The sequence below is a fragment of the Anastrepha ludens genome, chromosome 4 (assembly GCF_028408465.1).
Source record: "Anastrepha ludens isolate Willacy chromosome 4, idAnaLude1.1, whole genome shotgun sequence".
Classification (NCBI taxonomy): Eukaryota; Metazoa; Arthropoda; class Insecta; order Diptera; family Tephritidae; genus Anastrepha; species Anastrepha ludens.
The window spans coordinates 9,523,324-9,549,394 of record NC_071500.1 but is presented as its reverse complement, the minus strand read 5'-3'; the positions used below and the strand labels follow the sequence as shown (position 1 = coordinate 9,549,394).

The window sequence follows — 26,071 nt, the reverse complement described above, 5'->3', positions numbered from 1 at the left end:
CCGGTCTCTCCACCAAACCATTGCGGAGGCTAGATGGTGTAGCAAAGCTGAACCCTTGGAACAACATTTTTTGCGCCTTTAGAAGTTTTAGCATAGATTCTGTCGTTTTGCTTATTAAAAACTTCTTCAACAGTGAAAATTTTCTCATCTGCGATCAGAATATTTTCATGACCGTTGACCGCGTGCCACCAAAGAAGCTGCTTGCATCTGTTGAGTCTAATTTTCTTCAAGCGCGTCGTCAAAAGATGACCCGTTGAGCAACGGAAGGTTTCCATGTGGAGATCATCTCTAATTAGACGTGACATGGATTTGGTCGATACACTCATTTCCCTGGACATGATTTTCTGCTTTCTAAGGGGATTTCTGCGAATTCTTTCTCGAATGGCTTTTATGGCGGCACTACTTTTTCTGTCTGTCACTTTAGACGTTTGGGAAAAAAGATTGATCGTGCGGTAAACAAACATTTTCGAATTTAAGTTTTATTCAGTTTTTTCAGCAATTCGTAAATTTCACTTGCACTTTTACCACACTTTTGTAATGAAATCACTCCGAGCGATTTTCCTTAGCTCCCCACTCCAGTTTGCCTGGAAACTGAGTTTAATTTATGAGTAGACAATGCAAAGGAAGAATTCATGGCAAGACTAAGTATATTCTTATGTTTTCAGGTATGGTTGAGAGGAATTAGGTTGGTCGCATTGCAACTAGTCTGAAATTGCTTAAAGCGGTGCACTGGATTAAGGTTACATACACGTTTCCAGAGCTTCATTCAAAAGGTGGTTTCACCAGAGGTTTCCAGGCTCATTAGCTCATTGACGAATGCCTTAATGATGTCTTAAGCAATAGCTTTTAAATTAGATTGTTTTCACGCATAATTTAGGGATGCAACTTTCCACATTTTGTTTTTTACTTCCACGACAAAATTGGAGATATCTGAAGCTTTAAAATTAGTTCTATTGACATCAGACGAAATTGAATATAAGACTAATATCTCAATTTGTTCTCATATTTATCTTTGCAGACGACTCTCTTACCACTCTTGATTATATCCTTTCAACGCCAAGATGGAGAAACCTATACATCCGACGCCAGTTGGTAAAGTTTCGCAAATTGCGAATCTCTTCCAACGCAAACCCATCGAAATACAGCCAGTTGAACAGTTAAGCGCAGCAGCCGCTGCTGCTGCTGCCGCCGCCGCAGTAGCTAATCAGCAACAACAACAAGCGAGTGGTGGTGGTGGTGTTGGTGGAGTACCAGCTACAGTTGTACGCACCGAATCGCATTCGGCTCGTTTCAATAATGCACGCGCGCTCTTCGAGAAGCTCGGCGTGGAAAATAATTCGAATTCGAATTTAAAAATGTCACGTTCCGGCTCTCGCGATGATAATCTTTGTGAGGGCAATAGTTCGGATCGTTCATCGTCGCGTTCGTCTGATCGTTCGATATCGCCACCAAAACGTCGTTCGCCATTCCCGCCTGGTTGTAATGTAGCCGCTTCATTGTCGAACAATAACAATTGTGCAGCTCAAGTGAATGGAGGCTTGGCACTGAGTAACAGTAAGTTTATCGTAGAACCGGGTACAAAGCTACATCACAATATTGCACGTCACAAATCAGAAGACGGTGTGCTGTGTAGTTCGTCGGTCGGTGGCATGAGTGCCATGCTTTCTGCCGGTGGCGGTAGCGTCGATAAGCCGGAGAAACCGGAACGTAAATTCAATTCTCGCGAACTAATCGAAAAGCAAAAGAAGTGGACTTCACATTTCACAAAAACAAAATCGAGTCGAACACACAGCGATCAGAATCGCTGTGACATCATTCGAACTGTGCCAGGCACAACACTCATTTCTGGTTCGGCCATACAGATGAAGGAAAAGGAGAGAGAAAAAGAGAAAGACAGGGAGCGAGATAGGGATAGGGACAGGGAGAGGGAGAAGGAGAATGCCAACTTTAACGTTGCTATTGCCTCACCGAATTCCAACCACAAGCAAACCGCTGCCAATACGGCTGTATCCAACATGGGGCCACTACATTCACCCATTCTGACTGCTGCACAACAGCATCAGCAAATTCACGACCATCCACCCAGTCCACCAGTACGACATACGGTCGTACCACCCGAGATAAAACCGCGTAGTACCAATAAGATTGGTAGTCCCATAAAATCGCCACCATTGCCACCCATACCAGCTGTCAAACCGAAGAACGTTAGTCCGGTTAAGTTTAACCCGGAACGCGTACGTTCACCTACGAAGCTGCCCGATGCAACGCAACCACCGCCGCCACCTGCCAAATCGGCTGCGGTAGCCGCGGCCTTGCAACGTTCACTTGACGAACAACAGGCTGCAGCCGCCGCCACCGCTGGTGCTGTTTCCATAATTGCACCAGTGCCACCTGAAAAGCCGCGCAAAAAATCCATTGATCTCATTGAGGGTGAGGAACGACTGTCACCAGCCTCGCCCACCTCAGCAACATTCCAGTATGTGGCGGTTGCCGCAAAGCGTGGTTCCTTGGATAGTCTAGGCGGTGGCGCCAATGGCTTAAGTGGTAGTATTAATTCGGCTACGTCATCGTCGCCAGCCGCCAGCGCTTCATCAGGCCCCTGTTCACCAGTATACACCGAAGATGAGAAGCAAGAGAATGAATCGACTGAGAAATCCGAAATGCAGCAGTATTATAATAGTATGCCACGCTCGCGTCGCAGCGATAACGAAGGTGCGTATAGAGGTTTATTTAATATATATTTGCCTTTTCATCGCATAATATTAAATTTATCACCGTTTTAAGTAAATCTAAATTGTGTTAATACGGCGGAATATTACTAATAGATGAAGATGCGAAACGCGATTTAGAAGTTAGCTCATAACTAAATTTTTTTTATCGTTCCCAAAAGTTGGTTTGTCGAGGTCTTTCGTGATCTTTCTCTGCTACATACCTACAGGGTTTGATTGAAAAGTAATGAACCTTCCCGCACCGAGCGTCTGCCAAGCGATCAACCGAATCGGCTGGTGGGAGAAAATGATCGTTGGACCTTCGCCTTCCACTACAAATCGGTCCCAGTTCGCTAGCAACAGCGGTGCAGTCAACATCACTCCGCGCGTGAAAGCTGTTTTAAAAGTGTGTTAGGATTTTGCAGTGGCGAAAATGCAGCGACCGTTGGAGCAGCGTTACTCGATCAAATTTTGCGTAAAGCTAAACAGTTTGTACCTCCAGGAAGCACTGTAAATGCGGATTTTTACAAAGAAGTGCTCCTTCGGCTGAAAAACCACGTCGCCCGGGTTCGGCCCGACCTCGTCAACAATTGGACCCTTCATCACGACAATGCGCCCTCGCACACCGCCTTCCTCTGCACCTCTACATTGGCCAAGATGGGGATTCCGGTGCTTCCCCACCCTCCCTACAGCCCAGACCTGTCCCCTCCGGACTTCTTCTTCTTCCCGCGCCTGAAAAGAAAGCTGAAGGGGAGGCGTTTCGACTCCATCGAGGCTATTCAAAAAACTGTTACAGCCGAATTGAACGCGACTCCGGCGGATGAGTTTAAAAAAGGTTTCCTGCAGTGGAAGGACCGCTACTAGCGGTGTATTGACGCTCAAGGGTCCTATTTTGAAGAATATTAGTTGTATAAGCCAAAAAGTTTAATAAAACTGCTTAAACAAATAAGGCTCATTACTTTTCAATCAAACCCTGTAATAATACCTACTTTTTTGTTTGCTTTGTGAGTTGGTTTCTTTTGCACAAAAGTATTTCTTAATAAGCATAGGAAAAAAACTTTCTTTTTGTATTTTTCGAAAATTGCACATTAGACAACAAATTTATAGTGAAGTCGCGACCAACAAAATAGTCGAGTTCAGGTGGAAAATGCGTCTGCCTTAATTTCAGGTAACTTATTAATCCGCCCTTATAAGTTTACAGACCAAGATAAGTGAGAAATCAAATTCCGAAATCAAATGACGCGAAATGAGAAATCTAAAAGCGTTTGTCGCCGTTTATCACTTTTTGTAAAAGGTTACATCTATCGTAGTGTTCTTCTTAATTGGCGCGATAACCGCTTACGCGATTTTAGCCGAGTTTAACAAAGCGCGCCAGTCGTTTCTTTCTCGTGCTAACCGGCGCCAATTGGACACACCAAGTGAAGCCAAGTCCTTCTCCACCTGATCTTTCCAACGCAGAGGAGGCCTTCCTCTTCCTCTACTACCACCAGCTGGTACCGCATCGAATACTTTCAGAGCCGGAACGTTTGTGTCCATTCGGACGACATGACCCAGCCAACGTAGCCGCTGGATCTTTATTCGCTGCGCTATGTCTATGTCGTCGTAAAGCTCGTACATCTCATCGTTCCATCGTCTGCGATATTCGCCGTTGCCAACGTGCAAAGGTCCAAAAATCTTACGCAGAATCTTTCTCTCGAACACTCCAAGCGTCGCTTCATCGGATGTTGTCATCGTCCTAACTTCTGCGCCATACGTTAGGACGGGCATGATGAGAGTCTTGTAGAGTGTTAGTTTTGTTCGTCGAGAGAGGACTTTACTACTCAATTGCCTACTTAGTCCAAAGTAGCACTTGTTGGCAAGAGAGATTCTACGTTGGATTTCAAGGCTGACATTGTTATCGGTGTTAATGCTGGTTCCAAAATATACGAAGCCGATACGCGAGTGCGCCGACTGTTTGTTTGAAGACAGGAGGTACCTCGTTTTGTCCTCGTTCACCACCAGACCCATTCGCATTGCCTCTTTATCCAGTTTGGAGAAGGCAGAACTAACAGCGCGGTTGTTAAGGGCGATGATGTCAATATCATCGGCATACGCCAACAATTGTACGCTCTTATAAAAAATTGAGCCTGAGCGATTAAGTTCTGCGGCTCGTACGATGCTCTCCAACATCAGGTTAAAGAAGTCACACGACAGCGAGTCACCCTGTCTGAAACCTCGTTTGGTACCAAACGGCTCGGAGAGGTCCTTCCCAATTCGGACGGCGGTGCTGGTGTTGAGCAACGTCATCTTGCAAAGCCGTATTAGTTTTGCGGGGAAACCAAATTCAGACATCGCGGCATACAGGTAACTCCTTTCCGTACTGTCGAATGCAGCTTTGAAGTCGACGAAAAGATGGTGTGTGTCGACTCTCCTTTCGTGGGTCTTTTCCAAGATTTGGCGTATTGTAAATACTTGATCGATGGTAGACTTTCCAGGTCTAAAGCCACTCTGATAAGGTCAAATCAGTTGGTTGATGGTGGGCTTCAGCTTTTCGCACAATACGCTCACTAGAATCTTATAGCCGATATTTAGAAGAGACATCCTGCAGTAATTGGCACAAATTGCTGGATCTCCCTTCTTATGAATTGGGCAGAGTACACTTAAATTCCAATTGGCAGGTATGCTTTCATCCGACCATATTTTGCATAGAAGATGATGCATGCACCATACCAGCTCCTCGCCGCCATGTTTGAATAGCTCAGCCGGCAGTCCGTCGGCGCCTGCGGCTTTGTTGTTCTTTAGTCGCGTTATCGCTATTCTCACCTCGTCATGGCCGGGTAGCGGAACGTCAATTCCGTCGTCGTCGATTGGGGTATCGGGATCTTCACATTCTCTGTGACATGCGCAGCTGTCACTGTTTAACAGATTCCTCCATAATTTAAGATTGCTCTGGATGTCAGTCACCATTTCGCCGTCTTTGTTCTTACAGGAAAACGCCCCGGTCTTAAAACCTTCTGTAAGCCGCCGAACTTTCTGATAGAATTTTCGGGCGATGTTCCTGTTGGCCAGCATCTCAAGCTCCTCGCACTCACGTATTTCGGCCTCTCGTTTCTTCTGTCTAATACGTCTCTCTTCCTTTTTCAGCTCTCTGTAGCGATCCCACATGGCTCGCGTTGCGCCCGATCGCAGCGGAGCTCTATAGGCGGCATCCTCACTTTCTGCGGCAGCATGACATTCCTCGTCGTACCAATTGTTTTTTCGGGCTCGCCGGAATCCGATTTCTTCTTCGGCGGCGGTACGTAGGGAACGAGAAATGTTGCTCCATTGCTCGTGCATGCCGGTTTGTTGGGCAGCGCTCTCTGAGAGCAGGAGTGAGAGTCGAGATCTTCTGGCTGCCTGTTGTGATTGCAGCTTTTCGATGTCGAACATTCTTTGCGTAGGTAGATGTACGTTTTTTGCTGCACAGAGGCGTGTGCGCAGTTTGGCTGCAACAAGGTAATGATCCGAGTCAATGTTGGGTCCTCGGATCGTACGTACATCTAATACACTAGAAGCGTGTCTTCCATCTATCACAACATGATCGATCTGGTTTCGCGTTTTTCGATCAGGCGACAGCCAGGTAGCTTGGTGGATTTTCTTGTGCTGGAATCTGGTGCTGCAGACTACCATGTTTCGGGCCCCGGCGAAGTCGATCAGCCTATGTCCGTTACCGGAAGTTTCGTTGTGCAGGCTGAATTTTCCGACTGTGGGACCAAAAATTCCTTCCTTGCCCACCCTGGCGTTGAAGTCGCCAAGCACGATTTTTATGTCGTGGCGGGGGCAGTGCTCATACGAACGTTCCAAGCGCTCATAGAAGGAATCTTTGGTCGGTCGCATCGTCCTTCTCTTCCGTCGGGGCGTGGGCGCAAATTAGCGATATGTTAAAAAAACGGGCTTTGATGCGGATTATTGCGAGACGCTCGTCCACCGGAGTGAACGACAGTACTTGGCGACGAAGTCTCTCTCCCACAACAAATCCGACACCGAATTTGCGCTCCTTTACATGGCATGGGGGGGGGGGGGTTTAAGTGGCGGGTCCCAAACCCAGCGCACAACCAGCTATGCTGGGATGCTTCGCCTTCTCACGTTAGCTCACTTCCGAACGGGTGTTCGGAAGCTACCCAGAGGATACGTGGGCTAATCCCGGACGTTGTGAGCTGCTTGAACAATATGTAGAAGAATCGTCCTGGCCACTCCCAAGTGAATGGGATACGTGGACTTCTACACATGGAACCATCCTCGCTATCGTAGTGCTTTTTGTAAATAAACCCGCACTTTGTTAAACTTGAAAAGTTAATGTGCCGATGGATGTGGGCGTTTTGTATACGTCGATTACACGGATGCTACACATTTCACCAAAATTAAGCTCAAAGATTGCAAGCTAATTGATTTTGATATTTTAAAATGTACTGAAAAGGCAGTCTGTTGAAGTCATCTGAGTCCTCTACGCAGCACGTAATTCTGTGGAAATAATGGCATTATTTTCGATTAAAATCTAAGCGATTCAAAGTCTATATATACACACACCCCTCTATATGAGACAAAAGTAAACCGTAACAACCAGCACATTTTTTTCATATTCGTGTCCATTGAGTTCAAGCACCTTGTGACGGCGCGCAGCGGCTAAATATTGTCATCACACTTGGGCATTTGGTGCTCGCTATCCTTACACAAACTTGTTTGGTTGGCACTGTTCTGTTGTTGACATAGAAAAGGTAATTCATTGTAATTCACCGTAAAACTACCGCTCCCCCAAACCACTACATCTCACCAACATTTCGCCATTCTACTTACATTCGTTCGCTGAGTTCAACTCACTCACTTTGGCAAATGAAGATCGTGATTGCAGTGAGTGGGGCAAAACGCTGTGGGGTAGGCAAACTGGCAGACAAATTTCAATATGGGTCAAACATCATATCAACACAACACAAATAACAACAGTAGCAACAAAGAATAGCAAGCGCATAGAAAAATGGCAATAGAGCAACAAGCAACACCAGCCACAAAATAGTGACAACAATGACAACAACACATTCAACACATTTCAAATGCAGCCAGCGAGTGAGGTGCATTTTCTTTCATTCTCCTTTTGTAATGTATTTTTTTTGTTTTTGTTACATATTTTTTTATTTTTATTTTTTTTTAGTTTTTGTTACATATTTTTTTATTTTTTTTTTAGTTTTTTATTTTTATTTTTTTTATTGTATTTGGTTTGCTTGCATTTGTTACTTGTACATACACACGTATAATGCACAATGCCTACAGTAACAAATTCAAAGTGAACACTCGTTACGACACCCATTCCTCTTTCTCCACGAAAGCACAAGAATGCGCCGCCGTCGTATGCCGATTGTCCCTTACTTCGCCGCTTATTTGTTCGCGCTTTGCAAGCTCTGACAGAGAGTGGTCTCGTGGCTAAGCCAATGTGAGTGTGTGAATATGCCCGCCGAAGCACCTTCAACTCATTCTTGCATGTATCGCCTTGCATCTCGTTGGAAATTGTATTAATGCTGGATTAAGAATTCCGCTTTCATTGATGCGTTTCTGATTAAGCTTTTGCCATTTCGATGCAACAGCGGGCAGCTAGCATTGCACTGTACATCGAGACAAATGGGTGGTTAAATGGAATGTTTTATTTGGTAAGATTTGGTTGTAATAATTTGTATTCCCATTTGGATCACTCTAATCTGTCCACTATCGGTGTTATTCCTAATTCGGGTGAACGTTTTCTTGGAGAAATGTCTGAGAAATCTACCTGTAAGCGTGATCGTGATGGTAATTTGCCTGATGTTATTTTCCACTATTTACGGCATACCCTCCCCTTTATAAAGAAATAAACATCCGATGATTTTTATTGAAAAATAGCATAGCAATATTAAAATAACACCTCTTAATAAATAACCCTATAGATGGACTTCATCTAACTTAATTTTTATGTGTTCTTGTTTGTCACTTCACTATTTTAAACCAAATAAATACTAACTTATGAATTACTCACTTAAAGAGAGTGAGATAATGATAAGGGTGACACATATTTATAAGTTTTCTCCATTTATTTATTTAGTTTCCAATTTCAACTAGTTTCTTATAAAAATTTAGCTCATACAATAACAAAAACCATACAGCGTGAAGGTTTAAACTTTGTACAAAATTTTTAAAAATTCGGAAAACGTTCATCAAAATTTCACCTTTTTTTAAGTATTTTTAGGTAAAATTCGAGTGTAGAGTTTTGTCGCTCATAGAATTTTGGTATAATAAAGTGCAAGTTTCAGGTGGCTAGAAAGTCGTATTGAGTTTTTTTTGTTTTTTTGTGTTTTTTTTTGTTTTTTTCTGTGTTTTTTTGTGTTTTTTTTTTGTTTTTTTTATACCGATTTAGTTCTTATTGCTCATATCACAAAATGAAGTCTTCAAGGTGATTCGAAATTCTAGTAGATTTTTGATAATATTTTTCCTTCACAGTTTTGTGCATTTTTCCATCCTTTTTTTTTTTTTCGAGAAAATACACAACCCCGCCAGAGAAAAAAAAAATTTTCGAAAATCAACGAGAAGTTTGAGCCACCTCAAACTTGCACTTTATTATACTAAAATTTAAGGAGCCACAAAAAAGCAGCCCCAAATTTCATTAAAAAGTTATGTTTAAAACGTTTGAAGTTTTGTTGAAAACCTGTCGATTTTTTATTAATTTTGTACAAAGTTTGAAACTTTCAGTTATTTGGTTTGTTGTTGCAGTATATTTGTATTAAATTAAATAGCATATTTTTATAAAAAAGTAATTGAAATTTAAAACGAAATAAATAAATAATCATGGTGCTTTTATAATTTTGTCTCTATCTTTATATGTGTGTGTGTATGTACATGTGTATGTGCATGAAAACAGTATTGTATACTTTGTAGCATAAAGTTTTGATATCTGCTCCTTATGTATGTACTTATGTATGTGTGAGTGTGTTCCCGGCAGTGAAACACCAAACTAGTCAGAAAAGATACTAGTTTACAACTAGTCCGCAAATTATAAGATTTTTTTTATTTTTTAAGCCAATGAATGCATAATAGTTTCTTATAGGCTAAGTGGACATAAGCATTAAAAAATACGAAGTATTCAAAAATTTCAATAGGCGATCTTTTGAAAATGAAAAATCTACAATATCTCAACAAATTTAGAGATTTTATTAAACTCAATTAAGGCTAGTAATAGGAGGCTTTCGAGCATAAAAAGATTTTGAGAGACTAACATAGAGAACTACGAACTACAAAAGGCTCTGGCAGGAATATTAAAGAAAATCCTCTCTAGAAGCAGCGGTCAGTCAACAGCGCCGCGGATGTAATCAAAAAATAGGTTGTCTGTAAAGTCGGTTTACTGAAGGTAGTTGAACGTGACAACGTTCGAAAGAAAATTTAAATTTTATTTGTTTGATAGAATTTTGTATGGATAGAGAGAAGGAGGTAAATGGAATCAATACAATTATGTCAACATTTTTTTTTTACAATGTACATAGTGCAAAATGAGACGTCGTTCGAAACAATTTAGAACATTTTTTCATAAAATTCTTCGTTCAGAAAACCATTTTAAATTTACAAAATACTTGAATAAAATTTATTGTTTCAATTTCTACTCGACTGTTAAAGTTTAATTTTTGATTTTATTATTTTATAATAATACATTTTGTATTCACATTATTTCTTTCAGCAAGTAAACTGAATAAAAGTTGTTCAATTAGTTACTTAATTATTATATTTTTGCAAATGTAATTGTAATTTGTTGTAAAAAGAGTTGTATAAATCAAATTCAGTTATGCTCTCTGTTTCTTTTAATAAAACTTTGCTCACTTCCTAACCTGTTGCCGATTTGCGTTCACCTACTGAATACTATAAAATTTGAAATGTGCCAGTGAATGAATGGAATTATGCATAGTTGCTCTCTTAATCTCTTTGCTGCTCATTTATTGCATACTAAAGCGATAGTTTGCCGCATGCTTGTTGTTAATTTGTTTACACATTTTAAGTGAGTAAAAGCGCACACTCATTTGGGTCTTGGCACAAAGTTCGTTATACACATACGCACATATGTGCATACAGGCATGTGTCTGTGTGTATGTAGTTTCCCATAGGCTTTGAATTAGTCTTGTGTTATTGTATAGCAGCTGTCCGGACGCATCGCTTGCTCAAGTAGGAGAGAGCCAGATGTCGAACGTTCTCGAACGTGGAGGCCGATTGTGCCTCTTTGTCGTTCGTTCCATGCTCTCGCTTGCAGTTCGAGCCTTAAATGGAGCGCCTCAGAGCAAGGTAACGCCGCATTTTTTGGTGCGTGCAGCCGGCTCCATCGAATTATAAGACGTTGTCACGTCAAAATGAAAGAAATTATTTTTCTGTTCTGATTTTCATCAATAAGCATCGCGCTTCATGGGTAGGGATAGGCGTAAATTACGCAACGCGAAATGTGAGAACACTTTCTGCATTCGTTCAATTCTACCAGCACGATAGGTATAATACGAAGACCAATACAAACAATAGGCGAAAAAACGGAGCTATGACGCCTAAGAAAAGCATGGCGTAAGATGTGCTAAAAACAAAATTTATACGACTAGCAAAAGTAAGCTTCGAATCAAATTTTACACCCGAGTATTTAATTTCACTTACACGTGACAGGGGTCGTGCTAGATATGTACGATATGTATGATAAGAGGTGCCATTTACTGTCATACAGTTACTGAAATTATCTACAGGGTTGGGCCGTTTTTCTTCGAAAATGAATATGGTAAAGCTGTTACCGTCAATCAGGAGCGTTATCGCGATATGACAACCACTTTTGTGATGCCAATTATTCGTCGAAAGCGTATGAGGCAGTTCTGGTTCCAACAAGATGGCGCTCCACCACATACAGCTCGTACCACAATCGATTATTTGAAGAAATTGTTTCCTCGTCGTTTGATGTCGAAAAATGGCGATTTTGACTGGCCGCCGCTCGCCCGATTTAACGCCACCTGACTTCTACTTGTGGGGATATTTAAAATCAAAGGTTTATACGAGTATTAATAAGCCAAAGACCATAGAAGAGCTCAAGAACAACGTCCGTGAGGAAATAGCCGCTATTCCAGCCGAAATGTTAACTAAAACTATGGAAAATGCTTCAAAACGGGCACAATACGCCGTACAGGCTCAAGGTGGCCATTTGAGAGATATCATATTCGAAAAGTGATGTCAACAAATCCACTTGAACCAAATAAAATTATTTTTATCGTCAACATCAAAAAAATTGTGTTTTTCTTTGACGAAACATTTATCAAATTCATGAAAGATATCTTCAATTTCGATTGTGCACCAGACGTTAATAAGTCAACAACTCTAAGAGGCAACATCATCGATTTGCGTTTTTCAAGACAATTTACACTCGAAACACTCCCTTTCATTTCCTACTTTTCCTATCATCGTCCTATTCTCAACAGAGAAATGGTTCATTACCATGCACACAGGAAGAAGGCATATGCAAATACAAATATGTGAATTTATATACAAACGCGCATATACATACATACATATATATGCTCACTCAAGTAGGACAGAGCCAGATGTCGAACGTTGCCGAACGCGGGGGCCGATTGTGCTCTTTGTCGTTCGTTCCGCGCTCTCGCTTGCAGTTCAAGCACATTAGCTTTCATTTGCTTGCGTACGGAATAGATTCGTATATTTGATATGTCCATATGACTTGTACGCATCTTTACATATAGATTTGTTCTTTTTGAAAATTGCGCGAAATTGTAATATATATGTATATGCATGTTTATATACATAAATTAGTATACAACATATCTTATAAGGTATGTGGTAAATATTACCATATATTTTTTCCTTCATATATAATAAAAAAATTAATAATAATAACATTAAGACAACAGGTATTATTAACAAACTTGGTTTTATTTGAAATTCTTCAAGTAAATCAAATTAATAATAATCAATAAGAAGGCATATGCAAATACAAATACGTGAATTTATATATGTACATATGCGCATATACATACATATATACGCTCACTTAAGTAGGAGAGAGCAAGATGTCGAACGTTGCCGTTCGTTTGCTTTGTTTGCTTTGTCGTTCGTTCCGCGCTTTCGCTTGCAGTTCATTCAAGGTAACGACAATGAGCAAGGTAACGGCAAATGAGCAAGGTAACGACAAATTAGCAAGGCAACGACAAATGCGCAAGGTAACGACACATTTTTTCGTGCGTGCAGCCTGCTAAATCGAATTATAAGACGTTATCACGTCAAAAACACATGCGTCCGTCGAATATGGGCAACCCTGTATGTTTTTGTCTAATATAGGAACGGCCAGCCTGCCTGTTCGAATACAGACAATTGACTTCATATAGCTTAACGCCATGTAAGAAATACCATTTGTTTGCATGGCTAAAAAAACGGTCGTCTGACTAGTTGCGTCTGCGGCTCATACTACTCGTGAGCTATTTTACAATTAGCACATTTGACTACTGGGCTCATTTGTGTTTGAAAAGCTCTTCATGTGTGTGTGTGTGTGTGTGGGGTCGTCAACATTTATCATTAAGTTTATGTTATTAAAAGTTTTTGCTATTATGCACATACACAAACACATACTCTTACACACATACAAATGTATATACATACAATATTTTTTATTCATCATAAATTCAAATTGTATCCTGGCTATGTGGGTGCGAATGTCGAAAGAAAAGTTTTTGAAAGGAAATTAATTTGTGCATATGCTCGTATGTAAATGAGAGTACCAACGTCTATACGTCTATAAACGAGAGTATTCATGTCTATGTTTAAGTGTGTTTAACGTTCAACTTGTTTTGAATACGTGCGAGTATTTTCGTTGTTTACCCAAACTTTGAAATTAAGTAGAAACCAACAAAATACAAACAAGCGGCATCATGAAAAAGGCAATACAGCAAAAGAGTGGCGATGGAAAAACTTTGCATGCCAGAAAAAATATGATAAGATAACAATTAGCTGATAAATGTCTCGAACGAACGTATGTACATGTGTGTTGTAAATATACAACAAATACCACATACATACATATGTAGATATGTATACTCGTGTATGTATGCGCATAATATGAAATTTTGGTTGAGCCGCATGATGTTGTTATTTTTAAAGCTGATTTTCAAAACAATTACACTATTCCACAGCAGTTCGCGTTTTTTTTGTTGTATTGCAACGACTTGCATCCAGCGACGCTTCCCGCCCCCGTACCCTGTATCCCACCTAAAGGCAATAATGTCAACAATTTGTTTATATTTCTTGATTTACCCACTTGACTTCATTTATTTTGCAGCCTGTGATTGGAGACTTTTTCCAAACAAAGCAAGAAAGCTTTACCGTGCGCTGGTCTCGTTAGAGAGCACGAGAGAGACATCTTCTTGTTCTCTCACTTAGCTGCTTTCGTCGTAGAGCGTTTGGTTTACTTCCCGTGAGTGTAGAGTTTCCTATTCTGCTGGTATAACAGTTTGCAAGTTTGTTTGAGTAGCTGCTAAGCTTTAGCATTTATTTTTTGTAGTGTTTTTCCAGTAGGTGGCGCGCGTGTTGCTGTTGAAAACAGCAAAGATGCAACTAAAGAACGAAGAAATAAAGAAAGATTTTCACCACGCAAAAACCAATTAATTTTAAATTTATTTCAATTAGTGTAAATCGTGGGTTTTTAGTGTCGAATTAAATGAGGTTGATTGGGCGTGAAATTCGCCGCACGAAAAAGCATTTAGTTAAAATTCGAATGAAATTGGAAACGTTTGGTTTTTTGTAGGTAAATTTACTTTGGCTGAGTTTTATGCTGGTATTTAAGTCACCAAATTTGAGATTTTATATTGGAAGACTATTTTTGTGCCTTGAGACGATTTAAGCATTCAGTAACTTTCAGTCACATGAAGTTCACCAAATTTGGTGGTGAAAACCAATGTTTGTCTGCCCACGGCCTCAAAGCAACCTCCAGAATACTTTCCCGATAATACATATTTCGTATTTACCTTGAAGGCAGGCTCGATGAAAACGATTGGAGAGCGTCCATCTGCGGTTACAGCGGCCCAAACCATTACCTGTGGCGGGTGCTACCTCCTGGTGACCAATCGATAACTCAAATTCTCGTTTGAACGGTTGGTCGAATAAACCCTAACTTTGAAAAATGTTCTCGTCCGAAAACACAATGAGAATGAAATTGACCGCTTTCGCCCAAGCGAAGCAACTCCTTCGCTCTCTCAAGTCTGACTTGTTGCTGGTTTGGTGTGAGATCACGCGTCTCTTCAATCTTGTAAGGCTTAATTTGAGACATTTATCAGTATGCTGCGGCTGCTACGGTCAGATATTTTCAGTTCTTTGGCCATTTGATTGGCACTTCATCGGGGATTTCGTTCAAGTCGCTTCTTCACCTTTTGAACCATTTCAGGTGACGTTGCAGTCTTATGATGACCACCTCCAAGACGTTTTGCGATGCTACGAGTAGCATTGCAACGAGTAATGGTGCGATAAACAAAAACTTTATTTACTTTAGGACTCTCGAGCTCACGAAAAATCGCTGGTTGTAATTTTCCACCTAAATATAATGCAACCTCACTATTACGTTTGAAATCCATTACTGATTTTCTTTTTCGCCTTTACTCTCGACAAAAAGCTTCCGCGCTCTTCTAAACAATACTCTGGGGACTGTCATTTCGCCAACTAACACACAGCTGATGCCCCGATGCCCGTGCATTTGCTGCGCGAGCAGTCTGAAGTTGGTTATACTTCGAGTACCAGACTCCGTAGAGACAGTCAGCTCATAGTTCCGGTGTTCCAGTCAGAGATCTATATAATATCGATTATTACAAATATATATCGGGTGTTTTTTCAAGAGCTAAGTTCGATTTTTGCCCGTTCTTATTTTTTAAGATGCAATAGGCTACTAAACTGGCGACCGCTTTTATAAACTTGCTTACAGGTTCTTTGCTCCAGAGGTTCTTCGTTGGACTGAGGACTAAACCAACTGCGAGCCACTTTAATGGACGCGAAAAACTTCTTTGTACACTTAACGCTGTAGATTGGAGCATTGTCCTGTTGATACGTCCAAGAGTCACCTTGAAATTCTTTGGCAAAATTCAATAAAATAGAATCCAAGGACGCTACGTAATTTTCTGCGTTCATTTTATGCGAAACAACAACAAATTGTGTTCTTGTCACGGTAGCTAAAAGCCCCCACAGGTCATAAGAGAGCCGCCGTGAAAGTTTCTGTAGTGACGCGTTTATCGTGGCTCGCGAATATCTGACAACAATCAGGCGCATCGCGATAAAATTTTGTCTCATGTATTAAAATAATGGATGGCCTTTCCTCATCCCTTAATCATCATTATCAGCGATTTCGCGATCTAGCTGCTTTGCGACATGGAGTAAACTTCGATTCAGCCAGTCTATTTTGATATTTTAAATTCAAAACTTCACTCAAAATTTGCTGTATTTACATCTAATTTGGTTAGGGCTGACAAACGTCTTATCTTTCTTTTACACCTGTCGTGAATCTTAGGCTGCGACGTCTTCAACCTCCTCATGATAGGGGTACTGCTGAGAGCCGGTGTTCATCGAAAAGGCACTAATTTCACCAAAAGTGTCCAGCTCCTTGCACATCCTGATGACATTGACATCATAGGCATACCGCAGCATTTTCCGATAAGCCGACAAATCACACTTGCTAATAGGTGTTAGTATGGCCTTAGTAAGCAAATCTTGAACGATATTTCGGAAAATCTTCGGTTCTCTTCGTATTAGCGATAACTACTACCGTCAAATGAACCACAAGCTGTATGAGTTCTAAGACGATGTGGACATAATTAAGCGCATCAATATTGGGCGCTGGGCCACGTCGAGCGATTGGATGCAGAAGCTCCAGGAAAGAAGGTGTTCAGATGGCACGGGGAGCCCGCATGCTTTTGCAAGCAATGGCTAGTGTTGTCAACTAACTTTTAAATTAAAAACAAAATCAAATAATAGAATATGAATACCGAAAGAAAGGTGTTGAAGAAAGAACAAGCCTGCCGAAGCTGTCTGCTTAAAGTCGTTGAACTCGAAAACTGCCAAATGGATTGTCAATAATCGACGGAGTGAAACATGAGGAACCATGTATGTTAGGCTTAATATGTTTTTGTATGTACTATATAAAATTGAAAAGTCATCAAAACATGTGAGAAATTCTTTATTTCGAAACAAAAATTTTTCATTATTGTCGTCTAACGCAAGCATTTGCAGGCACTCTTGTCGCAAGAGTTTTGTCTAATTTTTTATTTTTATTATTTTTATTATTATGACAAATTTTCTAAATACTAAACGAAAAGTTGCGTATGTGCCGTTTATGACTTAGTTGTTGCTATTATTCTTTTCAGTTTTCCTTGTGTCAGTTGACGTCCACATGTTGCCCTCGTTCCAGTGGGCCACCATCAACGCTGTCAGCTGCTGCCAAAACGCGCATTTATTTCGCCTTGCTCATATTCACGTTCTGCCTACTGCTTGGTGGCCTGACGTTCAAAAACGTCACATTTTCATTTCCGAAAATATAATGTAAAGACATCCAAGTATGAAATTTTTGTGGTAGCTCGAGGCTTCGCTATGAACGAAGGTATATTTTCATAGCTAATGATAAACGATCGAACGTACCCTAGGTGCGCACTTATATTTTTTATGGATTGAAAACCATATTTTAGGTATTTAAAGCATAGAAAGAGGTAATAATCAGAACAAAAACAAAAAAAAAAAATTCGAAAGTCTTTTGTTTGGAAGAAAATTCTTACCATAATATGGCAAAAAACATTGTCAAAAATCAACGCAATTTTTGAGCCACTTCAAACTCAAAAATTAAAATTGAATGGATCCTAAAACTGCATACCAAGAAGTTTTATAAAAATTCTGATTTAAAAGTTGCACATTTTTGATCGTACTTGTATTGGGTGTGTGAATAATTTTCCGTCCTTTCTTAGCCAAAGTTACGAATTATTTATATGCCATTGGAAGCTACAACTTTACTCCTTCTTTCAGGCAGTATACGGATTCCTCAGATGAAAAATTCGAGTTCTTTTGACTTGATCCATTCATTGAGCCAGTTTGCAATGCTCTCGTAAGAAGTGAACCGCACTCCAATAAGGGCTGACTGCATTGATCGGAACAGGTGGTAATCCGAAGGTGCAATGTCTTGGGAATACGGCGGGTGGGGCAAGGTTTCCCTATTCAGTCCCTCTAAATATTTCTGGACCGATTTAGCTAGGTGTGGCCTGGCGTAGTCATGCAGCAAAATCAGCTTGTCATGCAGCAAAATCAGTTTGTCGTGTCCATCGTCCCCGGCCACTTTTCTTTGACAGCTCGATTCAAAGGCATTGGCTGCAGTCGATAAAGATCGGCAGTGATGGTTTCAGATGGTTAAGGAGTGCATAATAGATGACACCCTTCTGATCCCACCAGATGCACAACATAACCTTTGAAACATGAATTTTTTTTTTCGCTGTCGAAGGACCTGGTTCTCTTGTCAGGCTACAACATTTTCGACGCTTAGAGTTAGCATAATACGGGTGGGCCATATAGCGTTTGCTTTTTGAACCACCTATTTTTTTGAGAATGGTAACTCAAATGACATGTCAAATGTGTTCATAATTTACTTAAAGCTTTGACATTTACGAAATGGGACGCTATACGCTTGAACAAAATTGGGAAATATTGAAAACCTATTTCCAAAGTGTTGAATCTTCTTCTTCTTTTCTGATTTTCACATCGGTGGCTACGTCAATAAGCAAAATTGTCGGATTTTGGGCTCAGAAAATCCACGCGTTACTGTACAGAAGCAAATGCATCCACAACGAGTCACTGTTTTGTGCGGTTTTTGGTTTGGCGGCATCATCGGGCCATTTTTTTTTCGAAAATGAGCGAAGAGCCGCGGTTACAGTAAATGGCGAGCGTTACCGTGACATGATCAACGAGTTGATTCCAAAAATTGAAGAGGATGACATGGACGTCATTTGGTTTCAACAAGACGGTGCAACTTGTCACACTGCAAAAGTTACACTCGAACTTTTGGCTACCGTTTTTGAAAACCGAATAATCAACCGAAATTCCGATATCAGTTGGGCGCCTCGGAGCTGTGATTTAAGCCCGTTGGACTATTTTTTGTTGGGAGCCGTTAAGGACAAATGCAATGCGAACCATCCAGAGACGATTGATGCCTTAAAAGACGAAATCGAAGTTGCCATTCATGATTTTGGAGCCCAAACAATCGGAAATGTGCTTAAAAATTGGGTTGATCGAATGGCCTACTGTAAAGCCAGTCGTGACAGTCATTTGAACGATATTATTTTTCATTCATAAATGAGAATGTTCATTCTTCAAAATAAAAAAAAAAGTTTGAAAAAATATTGATTAGTTTTTTTTTATAGTCGATTCAAAAAGCAAATTTTACATGGCCCACCCTATATATCCATTTTTCATCTCAGTGACGATGTGATGCAGAAAACCTTTTCTTTTCAGCTGTTCAAGAAGCATCTCACACGTCACGAAACGTCTCTCGATATCCCTTCAACTGATGTGGAACCCAGTTACCTGCTTTTAGGACCATTCCCATCGTGTGCAAACGTTTACCGATGGTTGATCTGTCAACATCCAACTCTTTACACACTTTTTAACTGGCTGATCGGAACTTTATCTCTATCTCTATCTCTATGTCTATCTTTATCTTTATCTCTATCTTTATCTTTATCTTTAAATTTATCTGCATCTTTATCTTTATCTTTGTCGTTTCTTTATCTTTATCTTTATCTTTGTCTTTATCTTTAAATTTATCTGCATCTTTATATTTATCTTTATCTTTATCTTTATCTGATCTTTATCTTTATCTTTATCTTTATCTTTATCTTTATCTTTATCTTTATCTTTATCTTTATCTTTATCTTTATCTTTATCTTTATCTTTATCTTTAACTTTATCTTTATCTTTATCTTTATCTTTATCTTTATCTTTATCTGCATCTTTATCTTTATCTTTATCTTTATCTTTGTCTTTATCTTTAAATTTATCTGCATCTTTATCTTTATCGTTTCTTTATCTTTATCTTTATCTATATCTTTATCTTTATCTTTATCTTTATCTTTATCTTTATCTTTATCTTTATCTTTATCTTTATCTTTATCTTTATCTTTGTCTTTATCTTTAAATTTATCTGCATCTTTATCTTTATCGTTTCTTTATCTTTATCTTTATCTTTATCTTTATCTTTGTCTTTATCTTTAAATTTATCTGCATCTTTATATTTATCTTTATCGCTTCTTTATCTTTATCTTTATCTTTAACTTTATCTTTATCTTTATCTCTATCTTTATCTTTATCTTTATCTGCATCTTTATCTTTATCTATATCTTTGTCTTTATCTTTAAATTTATCTGCATCTTTATCTTTATCGTTTCTTTATCTTTATCTTTATCTTTATCTTTATCTTTATCTTTATCTTTATCTTTATCTTTATCTTTATCTTTAACTTTATCTTTATCTTTATCTCTATCTTTATCTTTATCTTTATCTTTATCTTTATCTGCATCTTTATCTTTATCTTTGTCTTTATCTTTAAATTTATCTGCATCTTTATCTTTATCGTTTCTTTATCTTTATCTTTATCTTTATCTTCATCTTTATCGTTTCTTTATTTTTATCTTTATCTTTATCTTTATCTTTATCTTTATCTTTATCTTTATCTTTATCTTTATCTTTATCTTTATCTTTATCTTTATCTTTATCTTTATCTTTGTCTTTATCTTTATCTCTATCTTTATCTTTATCTCTATCTATATCTCTATCTTTATCTCTATCTTTGTCTTTATCTTTATCTTTATCTAGCTTTTTATTTAAATGTTTAATTTTATTCTAACCTTTGCTTTAACTTTACCTATTTTCATTTTTCTTTTCATTTTCCTTTTTTTTCTATATTTCTATATGCCTTTATCTTTTACTTCTTTACACATTCACCCTAACCATCATCCTTTTGTTAATCTCTGAACCCTAACACAGAATTCTTACTCAAAATGTAAATGTAAAAAATCTACTACTCCAAACAACCAAATATTAAATCCGTTCCACCTGCAAATTTTTTGTCAAATAAATCCGCGGTTAATCCAAGTCTTACTCTGAAACCGCAGCTTAACGCGTTTCTCATATTCAGTATTAATATTAAAGCATACATTTAGGATGCATACGATTATACATATAAATGCTTTTATATTTCTAGTAATGCCATTTTTGATTTGAGTTTTTTTGATTTTTATTTGAAATCTGATTAATTTGCTTCCCTTCAACATCAAAATACCTTTCGAATCATATATAATTCAATTCTTTATGCCTTAAACATGTGGTGTAACTGTAAAAGGGATGTAAAGAAAACACGTTTGCCTATTTTCATATACGAGTAGATGTTATCTCAAGATTTTTATTATATATTCTAATTTGTTTTTTATGTTGTTTTAAAAAATTACGCCTTTTTTTCAAATAAGCTGCTGAACAGTCAAAATTTGAGCGATTTTGTCTGCATTTCCAAAACGTGTAAAAACTAAAAAGTTGGTGCTAAATTGAAAATTACAAACAGACACGGAAAGATATAGTAGGTGCATATATATGATACACATGCACATCTTGGAATAGCGCAATGCGCTACTTGAGTTGGCAGGCATGTACTGTCAAATTATATTTTCATGGAAAACCATTTCGATTTCCATCTCTCGAACATTGATTTCGAAATATTCGCGATTGAGGCGTGTAGGTATCGGAGAGCACCATGCCAAACGCCAAACTGAGTACTGGTGGAAATGACTCGGATCGTAGTGTTTGCTTGGCCTCGTGCTGCTGTAATCAAGAGAGTATTAAAATTTGGCTCTCTTTCCTGTTCTTGCTTTTCTTTCACGAGGAAAGTACATATATTCTCCTTCTACTAAGTACCCATGAAAGCACATATGAATTCATTTCTCGTTTGTCAACTAATTAAATGGTCCAAAATTTTTATTTCCATTCAACTACGCACGCACAATTCTTGCTAAATATAAATTCTGTCTGACCTCAACGGTTCGCAGGCCACGCGACTCGCACTGGCAAATCAAGCAGCTACAGCTGAGCAATTTCAACTGGAGTGTGCCGGTTCTCTTGTCTCTGGTTGTGGAGTGCATAATTTTTCGCAACATATTTTTGCACTTACTTACATAACTCCTTAAGTACCCCTTGCGGACATTTAGCTTTCGAACTCCTGTTTTTTTGTTATACCCACGACTGCTTGTGCGCAAGGGTATTACAATTTTGTGCCCATGACGGTTTGGTGTAACAGCAAAAAGGAATCAAGATAGATGTAGAAATGTAGTCGATTTAGCTATGTTTGTCCGTCCGTCCATCCGTGCACAGGTGGCTCGAGCAAAATTTTGTAGGTACGTGCATGAAACTTGGTACAAATATTATTTTTTGTGGAAGGTAGGTTGGTATTAAAAATAGGCGAAGTTGGGCAATAACCACGCCCATCTTCCATATAACGATAATCACAAAAAAAAAAATTAAAAATGTATCAAAATTACCAAAATTTGAGTGAAATGTTTTGAACCCACAAATATGTGTGATGCAAGAAAAATGTAAAAAAAGGGCTGTGTCACATCCACTTTTGCGAAAATGCTTACACCTCGATAATGACTTAATAAAACTTGCCCAAGCCTGTCACACGTCTTGCTTCCCACCACCTTTATTAGATGCGTCTTAAATATTATTGGGATCGGACAAAAACCACCCCACATTTTGTACATTAAGCCTAAACTTCCATCCGTTAGATGTCGTAAACTATATTTCTCAAAGTCTATGAGTTTGAGGCTACAATCCTTCGTCAACAAACCTTCATCAACAAATGCCTCTGCATCATCTGCAGAATATTCAGGCCAAACACCATCAGTAATGACGCGCTATGGAGATTAACGAACGCGGAGCCCATCCTTAGGCAAATCAAACGCAGAAAGTGGCGATGGATAGGTCACACATTGAGAAAACTCCCAGATAGCATCTCGAGAATGGCATTGGACTGGAAGCCGCTAGGGAGCAGAGGTCGCGGTCGACCAAAAAACACTTGGAGAAGGTCGACGCTGCGCGAACTAGCAGATGCCGACATATGTAACATGGAACGGTGCAAAAACAACAGCACAGAACCGTGTACGATGGAAGAGTCTTGTCGAGGGCATATGCTCCCGAGAGGAGTGAACAAGGGGGGAAAAAATTAGTTTGTTTGATCGCAAAAACAGCCAAAATTAAATTTCTCTAAAATATGCACTGGTTTAAAAAGTCCAGTACGAGCTGAATTTTGCGCTTCCTTACTTGTTTTTCTTTTGCCTTCATACACACAACATATAACCACATTATTATTTATCTTAGCGAAATGCCATATTCTTCAACTTCTATTGTTGTGCTTTCCTATACTCCATCTAAATATGCCGGCAAAAGCCGATGTGTTGGGCCAAGCAAACCAACCCAAACACGAGAGACATGCAAGAGTAATTTGTGGCATGGCTGCCACTGTAGTTAAGCTCTCAGCTCATATGATCACTATGCGATCGTAGCACTAGCCCTGCATCTGCACAGGAAGTGTCAGACAGCAGTCGCCAATTCGTTTGCTCTCGGCATTAGCGGCATCATTGTTTCGTCTTGTGATTTTAGTTGAACGCTAACTGTATTTGCGCGCACATATTTCAATCCGTCCGGATGTGCTCGAACGCACGCGATCAGTGATCAGTTCGTTTTTGACTTCGATGGTAAATTAAAAAAATATAATATATACGTACATACGTGTATATATGTATGTATATGTATATACGCGAGTATATAGAAGATATAAAAATAATCAATGTGCATTTTCGCGTTACTAGTGAATTGACTTTGTGCAGCTCTTTGTGTTTCTACGCGTATTTGTATGTATAAGTATATATGTATGCATTCATATACTTATATATTTGTGTGTGGGCAAAGTGTGCATGCCTAAAGGCAAAACAAAGTCAAGTGATCGGGTAAAGAATTGTTGCCGCTTTTTCGTCTGCAATGGCATTGCATTATCGCTTAGAGTAAAATTTCTATTTGTGTGTGTTCATTGAGAAAAGCATTCAGTTGTCATATCATCGGCATCGTCATTGATTAGAAAGTGAAGTGAATCCCTGAAATACATTTTTTTTCTTTGATTTTTACAAGTAAATATTGGCGACTGAAACATTTCAAATAAAAAATCTGAGTTATTTTGCGGAAAATTTTAAAAGCGAAATCATAGGGCATATAATTCAGTTATCAGTGACTGCCTAACTTTGAGAATGTGGAAAAGCTATTAATGCATTCTGTTTATTTGTATATATTATATTTTTTTATTTTTTTTTTTGTATAGGTATATTTTACTTATATGTGTGTTAACGATAAGGCTGCACATATCAAGTCGAATGACCACAGCTTTAATTTTTTAACACTAGTTTTACCAAGGGTCGTTTAGATCTTCTTGCGAAGAATTTGTATTACATTTTTTTGAAGAAATGCAAAAACAGGCAATATTAATGATTCACATATTAAAATACCTACTAAATTTTCTAATAAGGGTATTATGTCACACATATCTGGTATTTACATACATATATGTATACAAGGTGGCGCAAAATTAATCATCCTATCGGAAGATTATTAATTATTGCAAACTAGACAGCTGTCGCGCTTAAACAGACCAGCAATGGAACGCCTAAAGGTCAAAATAAATGTAATAAAAAACAAAATTAGTTAATGGTTGAATAATTTTGCTTACCTTTTGGTGCACCCGTGCGATTTTTTTTTATTTATTCTGAAATCAATGAACAATTACCCTTAAATACTTACTATAAAAGTTTATTTAACAAAAAAAAAAAAAAAATTTAGTTACTAGGTTGTTCAGAAGGTTTTGCAGTTTGATAAGAAAAACACAATTTTAAGGTTTGAAATAGCCTTCATTGTTCAGAATAGACTCCCTGAACGTCAATACATTTCCTCGAACGAGGTTCCAGTGTATAAATTCCATCACTGAGGTGACAATCTGGAAAGGCTGCAAAATACGCTTCAAAGCTGTTAGGACCTCATCATTTGATGAAAAACGCTTTCCGCGCATGAATGCATGCATTTTTTAGGTCTGAAAACGGGTAGAAGTCGCTAGAGGCCAAATCTGGTGAATACACTGGTAGGAAATACCCCATTATAGGAAATGTTCGATACTAAATTGCTTGTAAACAAAGAATGAATTGAAAGATTTCAATGAAACTTCACGTACGTTCATATGAAGAGTGTGCGAACATAACAAAAAGAAAAAAACATTTTTTGGGTAGTAGCAACGCTCTCTTATCGAACCGCAAAACTTATTGAACAACCTAGTAAATGAATATAATTTTGAAAATGTTAGAATTTGTTTGAACTTATAATAAGAAGAAGAATACTGCGACTTGGCCTCCGCAAGTCTCAAATTACTTCTTTCATTTCTTTTGCGCCAATTCATCTTGAAAGTAGCTGTCTGAAATCTAGTAGGCAACCAGCAGTCTGGAGTTATTATTAGTGCATTTTGTTAATATTAAAGCTTCCAGATTTATTTAAAATATTGCTTCATATAACAATGGCAGCGTTGAGCCGAAAATTGTATTTTAAAATTGAGTGATTGAGATTCAGTTTATAAAGTAATTTTTACTGCTATTTAGGCTTCACTTATGTATCGTGTCCATAGCGATTTTTCTGGAAATTTTCTTCAGGCGACTTAATATTGGATGGTGCAGTGAAACTAGTACGGGTTCTTACGTCCACTCAGTGTGACCCATAATGTAACTTCGCTGCTGATAAAATAAAATAATTTTTCTTTCTGCCAAAGTAAAATGCTTTTGCAAAATTGGTCGGTAAGGTTATGTGCCTCGTATGACTTGGTAAGGTTCAATAATCTTTTCTAAAAATTCCATACACTAGCACAGGCACACGGATGTAGTTATACATACATGTAAATTGGCTAAACATCATTTGTAGCAGCATCAAATTTTAATTGAAGTAACCGATTGACCCCAAACTGGCTTCGTCTTTCGCTGCGGGTACATACATACATACATACACCTGTGTTCATAATAATAGCAACGTGACATAGTTGGCAAAGTTTTGACTGTTTTTTTTTTGTTTTGTGTATTAATTTATTTTTTTGCATTTATTTACATTTTTGTATTTATTTATTGTTTTGTTTAATCTTTTTAAGTTTTTTAAAAAAAGCTTTTTTAATTTTTTTTATTTATTTGTTTTGTTTAATATAAAAAAAAGTTTTTTTTTAATTTTTTGTATTT

General features: G+C 38.5%; 1 protein-coding gene across 7 annotated transcripts in view; it reads left to right on the top strand.

The window, feature by feature from the left end:
- The window catches only part of LOC128861659 (uncharacterized), a 213,013-nt gene that overhangs the window by 37,151 nt on the left and 149,791 nt on the right, over positions 1–26,071 (top strand). For 6 of the 7 annotated variants that reach the window (XM_054099954.1, XM_054099957.1, XM_054099958.1 and 3 more), the window contains exon 2: positions 1,019–2,712. In XM_054099954.1, the coding sequence (XP_053955929.1) occupies positions 1,062–2,712 (1,651 nt within the window). In that variant the 5' untranslated portion in view covers positions 1,019–1,061. Of the gene's footprint in view, positions 1–1,018; positions 2,713–23,416; positions 23,516–26,071 lie in introns of those variants that run through there. The other variant, XM_054099959.1, reaches the window with a different exon arrangement.